Source organism: Mixophyes fleayi, chromosome 8 (genome assembly GCF_038048845.1).
Source record: "Mixophyes fleayi isolate aMixFle1 chromosome 8, aMixFle1.hap1, whole genome shotgun sequence".
NCBI lineage: Eukaryota > Metazoa > Chordata > Amphibia > Anura > Limnodynastidae > Mixophyes > Mixophyes fleayi.
In genome coordinates, this window is record NC_134409.1 from 83,704,886 (window position 1) to 83,716,123 (window position 11,238).

Sequence of the window (11,238 nt, forward strand, 5' to 3'; positions counted from 1 at the left end):
ATTTCCGCCCTGTTTGGCGAATGACTGATGTCAATGTCCTTAGAACTGCACAGTCTCGAGGTCCGCCCTGGACATATTGGTGTAGTCAGACATACTGTGCGTTCTCTTGGCTGCAGTTATTCCTCTCCTGAATAACTCTGCTCTCCTGATTGGTTCACGAGAAACCGCCTGGGGCTATCCTACCGCTTGCCACCAGTTATATCTGACAGGGTGGACCGCCTATGCCACCCTGTCTGTTGTTGCTGGGATCCGGCTGGGCTTTCTTTGCCACCGTCCCCTTTTGTTATTCCGAATACGCCCCTCCTGCCGCAGTAGGAGGAGCCTGCTGCCTCTACTGGACTCCTTTATGGCATCCAGAACCACGTTTTTTCTGGGTAACTTTCGCTGCTAGTGTACTCCCGTGCTGGTACACTTGGGCTGGTACCGCCTATTATAGATCAGAGTGCTGTAGATGGATTAACCCTGGCCTATCACACTGGTCAGAGCTGGTGGGTAGTGGGCAGAGCAGTGGCACTAGCAGCTGGGTCCAAACTTCAGAACAGCCGGAGGACGGGTTAGATTTAGGGTCTAATCTGTAGGTGACTGGATTACAGCAATATTGAAGAAGTTGTGAAACAGGGTCTTGAGCGAAATAAACATCACCTTCTGCTTCAAGTGTCCTGACAAGGACCGTTCCACTGATTAAAAGGTATTAGTGGTCTGGTCAGATGAAATATCAGAATGATACATTTCAGTGTACAAGGTCTCTTTTTATACAGTTTTAGACACAGCCTCACGGGCTATTTTTAGAATCAGGATGCAATTTGTTTACACAAACATGGATTTACATGCAATGCAAAGCTAACAATATATATACTTTTCTGTAATATCCTAAAACCTTGCTGTGATTTCCTGTTTCTTATTTTGGACACAGTAGACATCTGACAGCAAGTCTAATTACCCCTTCCTTTCCCTTAAGGGCATTGGACACTCGCATCAAAAGGTCTAATTAAGGGGCGGAGCTTGGTCGCCATCCTGTCCAGCTGTGTGTGGAAGGAGCTCCTTCGAAACCACTATCCTAACAGCTCCTAAATAGGAATTAAAGCCTAAAACAACTGCCCCATACGTGGAGGAAACAATAGAGAGGCTGGAGAGTCCAGTGTGACCCATAGAAGATCGGAAAAGGAACCGCTGTCGAGTGGCTGGGAGACAGACTTGCGGGTCAGTGAGGCGGCAGTCTAACTACCATTCACAAGTGGCCCCCTGTGGTGTCCAAAACATTGCCCTACCTGCTCCAGCGAGGCTCCGGTGTCAGTCGGCGGTAGCGGGGGTGTGAGGCCAACAAAGCAGCGGTCTTTGGTTGCGCAAGGTCCGCCAGACGCCTCACTTCTGGTTTGCGGGTCCGGACTTCCAGTCGCGGGCTGCGGCGACGGTCAGCGGTAAAGCCTAATTAGAGTGGATCTGCACCCCATTAGCTGGTCTCTACACTCTAATTGGACCAAAGCAGTGATATTCGGGTTTGTGGCTAGATCGTTCAGCTGGAGGATCCTGGAAGTAGCTGCTGAGCTGAGGACAGATCTGGAGGCTATTACACAGCTGCTGCAGTAACAGGTACCCTGGGAGCCCTGTTCTCTATGTGAAGTGAGGAGTCACTAGTCCCCTACCTGGCACTCACCCCAAATACCAGTAGGGAAGGGAGTGGTGGAGATATGGGTTATCTCATATAATGCTGGACTGAGCTTTCTTGGGTCCCCTACCATGTTGCAGCACACCCCTCACATGTGGCGGTGGTTCGCCTAGTCTTCCCAACTATACCTGGATCCTGCACTCAGTTAACATTCCAAGTCCTTGGTCTGGCAATTATCTTCTCTCAGTCTATAATTAGATCTATGCTAGGCGCCATGGCACCTAAAAGAGTTAAACCTATCCAATCATCGTCGCCAGGCCAATTCTTCAAACCGCAGGCCTCCTCTTCCTCTAATGCGGGGAAAAACAAGCATCCTGCAAATGTTACGATGTCGGCTTCCTCACCGTCCTCATTAGAGGGCCCCAACAGTGCCTCTCCGTCTTCTCCCTCCCATGCTGATGCGGATGGGACTATCACAATTAAAGCTATGCAATCTATGCTTTCCACACTTAAGTCAGAATTGCTATCGGAAATGAAGTCTTCAATTAGATATTCAACGTGAAGTCACTGAACTGGGAGGAAGAACAGGTCATCTGGAAGACAAATTTGAGGAAGTGGTGGCCTCCCACAATGAGCTAATCTCAGAACACGAAAAACTGAGAGCGGAGTTCAATGCCTCTCAAGAAAAGGCGGCGGATATGGAAGACCGGTCGAGGCGTAATGATATTAAAATAAGATGGATTCAAGGAGTCAGTGAGCTTCTGCCTTTTTTTACCAACCTATTCCACCAACTTTTACCCGCAGCTTCTGATCTCGATGTAACCATCGACCGTATTCATCGCCTTCCAAGGCCGAGGTTCGGTCCCGAATCCCTCTCCCGGGATACCCTCCTCAGGGTCCATTTCTTTCAAATTAAAGAGCGCTTACTACAGGCGGCTAGGCTGGATGAAGGCTCGTCAATTCTTAAAGAACTCCAATTCTTTCCTGACTTCTCGGCTGCCACTATAACTTAACGCAGATCCTTTCAAGCAGTAACCAGTGCCCCAAGGGAACAAGAGATCCAGTACCGATTGGGGTTTCCCAGTAAAGCTGCTGGTTCGTCGCCAAAATGTCTCCCATGTGATCTCATCGGTAGAAGATGGTATTGCTGTTGAAATCTTGGGACATTCCAGTGCGTGAGACGGCACCTGCCCCGAAATCGAGAGTGAGAGGCGACTGGTCGAAAAGTGCTCCCTAAGAGGCTTATTTCCTATTTCCGACATCAGAACTATCCCCGACTGCTTGGTGGCTCGTTCAGCTCCAAAGGTTTAAAACTGGAGAAAACAGACTTCAGCTTTAGGACTACCCTGTATAGGGTAATCTATTGGAAGCCACAGTCGGGGTTATATGTGCCTGGTTTGTAAATGTTACTGTGCCACTTACCTCTTTTATCTTCCAGGCACTTCAATTGTTGAGTTGCAATTGTTTTTATGTTATGGTTATACTGTTATGTAATGGCAGCTCCTGGTATGCCTCTTTGAAAGTTAAGGTATTGTTTGTTATACATGTTACGATGCTGGATGTTATCTGGGTTATCAATTGTTATTGGGTTTGAGTGGGTGGTTTGTATGTGGGTAGGGACCCCGTTAGTCCATGCTCCCCCTGTTACTTATTTTGCTGGTTTTCTCCTTTTTCCCCTCAAGCAAATACACTAACCCAATGGGTTATTTCGGTTAGTTTGCCCTATTTTTTATTTATTTTTTCCCCCCTTTTACCCTTCATGTCTTTGATACAACTCAAGATCACACCCTTGTTCAGGTTGCTATTGTGGTTCGTTCCCTTCTCCGAATTTTGGATGGGGTATGCGGTGTTTTCATATCATTTAGACAATGACCCATCCCCCTCAATTTAGATGGTTAAGCTACTTTCTCTTAATGTCCGGGGCTTAAACTCGCCAAATAAACGCCGAATGGCGCTGTTCTCATTTTTTAAACAACGGGCAGATATTGTTGCATTACAGGAGACTCACTTTTCAGCCTTTGCCCCTCCCACTTTTAGAGACAATCACTATCCCACAATCTATTTGGCGAATGGTCCACTAAAACGCAATGGAGTTGCCATCCTGTTCAGCTCTAATATCTCCTTTACCCTTAAAAAGCGGGTTGCAGACAAAGCGGGTAGATGCCTGATTTTAGTTGGCCTATTGGAAGACACCTTAGTCACCCTCACCTCCCTCTATGCTCCAAATTCTCGGCAGGTAGCTTTCTTAAGGGAGGTCTTCCAGGAAGTAGAAAAACATAAGGAGGGGTGCCTAATAACGATGGGTGATTTTAACATAGTGGCAGACCCCAGGATGGACAGATCGCCATCTTCCCCTCCCTCTGCGGCCTCCAATCAGCTAGGCCCAGCGGGGGCTTTCTCGAAGCTAATGGCGGAGCATGGTCTATATGATGTATGGAGGGTCTCTGAGCCAGAGGGGAGAGATTATACATATTTCTCCCATGTTCATAATTCGTACTCGCGTATAGATCTTATATTGACTGATAAGTGGACGTTACAAAGGTCTATCCGCTTGGAGATTTTACCTCTAACATGGTCGGACCATGCTCCGCTACTCTGGTCCTGGCGTCTGTCCCGCCCCTATATTCCAGACCATGGCGCTTCCCAGCTTATTTGCTTTCCCTGCTAGAAGCGAAATTGGCCTTAAGGGACTCTATCTCCTCATTCTGCCAAACCAATAGCCCGGAAGAGACTAATATATTTAACTTCTGGTGTTCCCTAAAGGCGGTAGTGCGGGGGGTTGCCATCCAGACCGGGGCCAGATTGAAGAGAGCAAATCCACACTGCCAGAAGGAGTTAGAAGCCAAACTTCAAGTGCTTGAGGCTCAAAATAAGGCCCGCCCATCTAGAGAGATTAAAAAGGAACTTACTCAGGTGAAAGCCCAACTACAGAAACTACTTATGGCTAGGACCCAAGCAGCCTTAAATAGATTGCAGCAAATATACGTGGCCGGGAATAGAGCAGGGTAGTTGCTAGCGCGTAAATTAAGAGGCCGACAAGCTAGGGACAGAATAAAATATCTGCTGGAGGAAGGTGATCGAAAAGTCTCAAACCCCAAAGACATAGCTAATATATTCGCTAAGTTCTACGCCTCCCTATACAATCTGAAGGAAGATCCCATTACGATTCAGCCAAATAGCAAAGCCATAGACTCCTTCCTACAGGGCCTTAATCTTCCCAGTCTTGATCCTGAAATGGTCATGTCCTTAGATACCCCGTGGACACAGCCTGAAATTGAAGAGGTTATTAAAAAAACTACCGAAAGATAAAGCACCAGGCCCAGATGGCTATACTAATAATTTATATAGTGCTTTCAAGTCTGCCTTAGCCCCTATCCTTATGCAAGTGTATAATTTTGGTACTGAGCAGGGGCACTTTCCCGAGGAAATGCTAGAGTCTCAGCTGATAACAATCCCAAAGCCGGGGAAGGACCCTGCATGTTGCTCTAACTACAGGCCTATCGCCTTGTTGAATACTGACATCAAAATTTACGCCAAGCTTCTAGCTAATAGATTACAAAACCTCATCCCACAGCTCATACACCCTGATCAGGTGGGGTTTGTCAGTGGTCGTCAGGCCTCTGACAATACAAGGCGAGTTCTTAATATCATTGAAAGTATGGATGGGTCCCACCTCGAGCTAGTAATTCTCTCCCTTGACGCAGAAAAGCCCTTTGATAGGTTGCACTGGGGGTTTATGCAGCAGGTCCTTCTTCGCTTTGGGCTGAAAGATAGATTTTTGAATGGGATCATGGCTCTTTATAGTGATCCAGCTAGAGTACTCAGCAACGGTTTTCTTTCCGATCATTTTAAGATTTCGAATGGCACCAGACAAGGGTGCCCCCTTTCTCCCCTATCTTTCATTCTAGCAATAGAGCCTCTAGCTCAAGCTATTAGACAGACTAAGTCCTTTCCTGGGGTTACAGTCAACCAGACAGTTCACAAGCTGTGTCTTTTCGCTGACGATATTTTACTATTTGTAACTGACCCGGAGACCTCGCTGCCACCCCTTCATGATATACTCGATAAATACAGTGGAGCGTCCTACTATAAACTGAATACCACTAAATCCGACGCGTTGCCTATTAATCTTCCGCCACCTAAAGTGTCGAGCCTTGGGGCTCTTTTCCCTTACTCGTGGAAGTCTGAGGCGCTCCAATATTTAGGTATTCAGATTACTCCCTCGATAAACAACATTGTAGACCTTAACTTTGCGGCTTTGATTCCCCTAATTCTCACTTTGACTAAATCATGGATGTGCAGCGAGGTCTCCTGGCTAGGTAGGCTGGCAGCCTTTAAGATGATGATTTTGCCGAAACTAATGTATCTGTTCTGTACGTTACCCTTGTATTTACCAAAACCTATTCTGGACAAGTTACATTCTATCATGTGCGCATACATTTGGAAGAACAAACCTCCACGAATAGCTAGTGTTCGTATGTCCCTAACTAGACAAAGAGGTGGTCTAGATCTCCCAGACCTGGCTAGGTATTGTATGGTTTGCCTTCTAGCCCAACTTAGAGACTGATCTCTCCTCCCCCCCCCCCCCCAATACAGAACCATGGGTCGATTTGGAAAGGGCTCGCAATCCCCAAACCTGTCACTGAGGGCTTTGGCTAAATTGATCCCGGATGTGAATCTGTCCCTGTGGATAGCGAAGGGCATAATAGTCCTAGGATCTTTATTTGATGATCAGGGGTTGATGTCTTTCACACAAATTCAGCACCAATTCCATATACCGACAAGAGATTTTTACAAATACCTACAAATCAGGCACTGGATATCCTCCCTCTCGAGATATAACCTGACCCTACAGGCCCTCCCAGCCCCACTCATCTTGAAACTTACGAAAGGAAATAATAGAGCTGGGATCACCTTCTGGTACAGATTCACCTCCTCGGAACCAAAAGCTCTAGCCAACTCCAGTGGGAATCAGATCTCCAGATACTCCTTACAGAGGACCAGTGGCAAGCAGTTTATGTAAATGCTATCCGTATGTCCAAATGTTTAAATCACACTGAAATGTTTATCAAACCAGTTAATAGATTATACCTGACCCCCTCTAGAATGCATAGAATGTGGCCCTCCCAGTCCAAGCTGTGATGGAGACAATGCTTAATGGTTGGGGATTTGCTCCATATATTTTGGACATGCTCGGTTTTGCGCTCTTTTTGGGCTCAGGTATTTGACTTAGCTAAGAGAGTGACAGGATTAGATCTTCCTCAGACCCCCAAAATTGCCCCTCTCCAGGTGTATCTGCCTCACGTCCCGAGACAGGCCTGTTATGTGTTTAACCATATACTTATTGCCGTCAGAGCCGACATAGCTCAGGCATGGAGGGTGCCGCTCCCCCCCACCCTGTCAAAGGTAATAACCAAAGTCCAGTATGCGTTTGAAATGGAAACACTAGATGTCCCATATTCAATGAGACCATCTTCCTCATTGATGAAATGGTTTGAATGGCACGTCTATGTGACAGAGGGGGGTGGGGCTCCAGTAAATAACCTTTCTTCCCCTCACCTTGCTAATGGTTGTTCTTTTTCGAGGGCTGTGCCCCGACAGAGTGTTTAAGTTGGGTCCTCTAAGTCCTAGACCAGGTCTGGCGGGTTAGTTTAAAGTGCCACTGTAGACTGTATACTGTATATTGTAGAATGTCTGAATCCTGCAAATGTTGTATTGGTGTGTTCATACTCCCCCTCCCTCCTCCCTTCCCTTTTTTTTCTTTCCGCACCCCCCGTTTATTTAACAACTCAATAAAAACGATTAATGTCAAAAGGTCTGATTAACATGAGATTAGCATGGGTGCTTTCTTCCAACAGTTGCATAATACACATTTCCTCTACAGAAAAGAATTCCCCAAGAAAAGTTGCAAAACCCCAAACAAGGCATTTCATTACACCAAGATACAGAAAAGACTTCCCAAACAAAGGCTTATTGTATCGGATATATAAATCAGAAATAATGCATTTCCTCTACTAGCAAGGTTAAACGAATTTCTTCCCTGGTCAACAGCAGACAGGGTGACACGGGCGGTCCGTCCTGTTATTTATAATATATATATATATATATATATATATATATATATATATATATATATATATATATATATATATATATATGAAAAATATAGTTACCTTGGGACTGAAGCATAGTCAGGAGTGGTGTGGCATATTTAGAAGGTGTCATGGTATTCACATTATTGCACTGTTAGTGAAAAGTAAATTCTTTTTCAGAGTATTAAATCAATTATTTCTGAATACATAAACATCTTGGGCTTTTTTTTGCTTATGTATGAAAACAATTTGAATTCTAAACACTTCATTGTTCTATTCCCTCTAGGGTTCCATAAGTGAGCCAGGGCTTGGCCTGCTTTCCTGGTGGACCAACAACTGAAGAACAAGGAAATTGTATTTGTCTTTCAAATAACATAAGCCTCGCAGGAATATTGAGGACTAAATGAACTGTAGCCACGGAAAAGTCTTTACCAAGCTATTGAGAGAAATATGAAGCTTATTAGGGTTGTAAGTAAAAGGCTGTTTAAACCTGATTTTGAGTAGCAAAGGGTGCACTATTTTGTTTCTAACACTGCCTTCCACATATTATTAACAATCCTTACAGCTAAAGTCCTGAAATAACCACCTTTTGAAACTCTTTATAGCTGCTGTAGCTTTAATTTACTCTGTTGTAAGAGAGATGAGGTTGAAGTCATCCCAACAAATTCTTTTGTGTTTAAAGCTGCAATCGTGCATTCTCTCATTTTTTTAAAGCAAGTTTGCTACTTTTAACATGAATCTGATTAAATGGAATCAGCCATTTTTCTAGGATGTCCTCTTATAAGTCTCACAAAATTTCACTGAGGGAGACGTAAATAGCTTTAGAGACACTAAAACTTGTTCGCAAACACAGGACCACCTAATTCTGAGCCCTCCCTCCATGTACATGATGGTACAGGAATGACGCTGCTTGTGCTGTGAATTGAGTATGCTGATAAGAGAAGTGTTCCAAAGCCTCGCCTGTCATGTGACTGTGGTTGCCATGGTAGTCACATGTCTCATCACAATTGGAGATCATTAATAGAGTGATGAAAAGACACCACCATGGGGTAAATGTATCAAGCTGAGAGTTTTCTGGCGCGTTTGAAAAGTGGAGATGTTGCCTATAGCAACCAATCAGATTCTAGCTATCATTTTGTAGAATGTACTAAATAAATGATAGCTAGAATCTTATTGGTTTTTCAAACCCACCGAAAAACTCTCAGCTTGATACATTTACCCTCATGTAAGCCAGAGTTAGTTAATGAAAAGCAAACATTTTTTTTCCCTGGAATTGCAGCTTTAAAATCACTGATAGTAATTGTATGCAACATGAATTTTCTAACAGGGCTCATTATTCAGTCTCCTCTTCTGTATAGCTTTGTACATCTCAATTTTGCAAATGATTTTATGTTGGCTTTGTTTTATTTTACTTTTAATGGCTGTAATAAACATGGAGCAGGTAAATTTATTGTAGCTTCTGTGCAAATGTATGTGTGTGTTTTCAGAGGTGTATGATTTGGCTAATTGGTAAAATAATGGCTTATATACACCTGTGGTTATGCTTCTTAGAAATCTGTTATGTTTCTTACACCTCTCATCTGAGCAATTTAAACAGCTGAAAAGCGCTTGTGTACTACGCAGAACATTTAAGGCAGCAAGTTTCCCAGCAGAAAAGTCTCTCTGAAACAGCTTTTCCTGAATGTTTTTCTGCTACTTGAAAAGCACTGGTGCCTATTCTGGTTTGTTTTGTAACAGTAGTAAACAGGAAATTTATTTTGACACCATTCAGGAAAAATCCACATTTGGGAAAAAAGATGGGAGATAAAATCTCTGCACTAAAGCACCAATCTGACATAAATACTATTACTCTTGGAATTAATGCACTTCTGGTGTTGCAGAGTAGACCCAGAAAAATCATGCACTAGGCTGGAATGAGGTTGCAGTTCCATGGCATTCCAATATATCCACTGTGTTATGCACGTCTAGTTGCTATCCAATAACGATTGCCGATATGTGGTTTTTAAAGCACAATGTAGCAGAATAACAAGTCTGTACACTGGATCCAGGGCGCCTGCGATAAGTAATGGCTGTACATATTTAACAGTCATTCAGGTCTGAAGGCTGTGGTCAAGTAGACTGTCCACTGGGTCCAGAACCCCTGCTTATACAGTCAGTAAATACAGTAAAACAATGCAGATGATGTGGCTTGCTTCTATTGGTCCAGACTGCAGGAAGTTCCAGTGTACTGCAGGTCATAGGCCAGTTCAAACCAAAATATCCAAAGGTAGGGGTCAGTTCTCCAGGAGATGCACTCCGAATTTCCCGCAAAGAATCCGGTTTAAACTAGTCTATTTACATTATAGTCAGCATAATTTTAAACATTTATTCCCTTACATCGCTAACTAGAGTATGCAATGTGCGATTCCTTCGGCGAATGAACTGGACAACTGCGGATGAATAGGGGATTAAAATGATACTAAACATGACATATTTCCTACAACCTAAACCCTTGATTTCACTAACATGTATATAACTTATAATATTAAACATAAATACTACTACATTTTTCAACATGAATAACTGTGTTGCAACTACAATTAATGTGTACTAATTACAAATGTGTATGTTCGTGTGAATGTGTGTAAAACCTATTATTGCCACGTGTTGCGGCTGGATACGCTTCCCTACGCTGTAGCATGCTCTACACATAATTTCAGACAAAGACAACCAAGTTGGCTAGATATTAATTGAAATGACTTTATCCAATTTGCTGACTTTGACAACTGTTATCCAAATATGGGTCAGAATGGGTCCCTCCTTTATCAGAAGGTCATCCAAGTATGGCACAACCATTTACACATCTTGATCATGAAAGGGCTGCCATGATTGCCAAATGTTTGGTAAAATACCCTTTGTGCTCTGGTCAGAACGAAGGGCAGTGCCCTGAACTGAAAGTGGAGATCTGCGACTGCAATCTTAAAATGACTGATGCTTCTCAGATTGGTATGTGGAAATAGGCATCTTTTATGTCTATGGAGGTGAGAAATTAGTCTCGCTCCATGCCATTGATGACAGACCTTAAAGGTTCCATCTTGAATCTGTCCACCAGCAGGTGAATGTTTACGGATTTCAGGTTTAAAATTGTCCGAAAAATAAATTCCAGTATTTGTACCAGAAATAGGCTTGAGTAAATCCCCAAACACTCTTGATCTTTTGGGACAAATACTGCCAAAGAATTTAGTGATTGGATGTCATCTTGTAGAGCCAAACTCCTGGTTCCGTGTCTGGGGAGAAAAAACTGGGTGGAAGTCCAAAGAGGCACAAGATATAAGTTCTTTCTAGTATGCCTCCTATCATGTCCTCACACATGTCCAAAGAGAATCTGACCACACTGGTCTCAAAAGAACAAGACTTTGGTGGGTGGGAAAGAAACTCATCATACGGTTTGTTTTTCAGCAGATTTGGTGGTTGAATGCTCCCCTCAAAGGGTAAAGATTCCAGTGTCCCCTTTTCTCTGCACTTGTCTCTCGCAGTGATTCACCTACTGCAACAAAAAAA

The 11,238-nt window shown here is 43.7% G+C and overlaps 1 protein-coding gene across 1 annotated transcript in view; it reads left to right on the plus strand.

Moving 5' to 3' along the window:
- POLR3H (RNA polymerase III subunit H) overlaps positions 1–9,148 on the plus strand; it is a 77,353-nt gene extending 68,205 nt beyond the window's left edge. Inside the window, exon 6 of the mRNA XM_075182816.1 lies at positions 7,985–9,148. Within this exon, the coding sequence (XP_075038917.1) occupies positions 7,985–8,038 (54 nt within the window). The 3' untranslated portion in view covers positions 8,039–9,148. The remainder of the gene's footprint in view (positions 1–7,984) is intronic.
- The last annotated feature ends 2,090 nt before the right edge of the window (positions 9,149–11,238 follow it).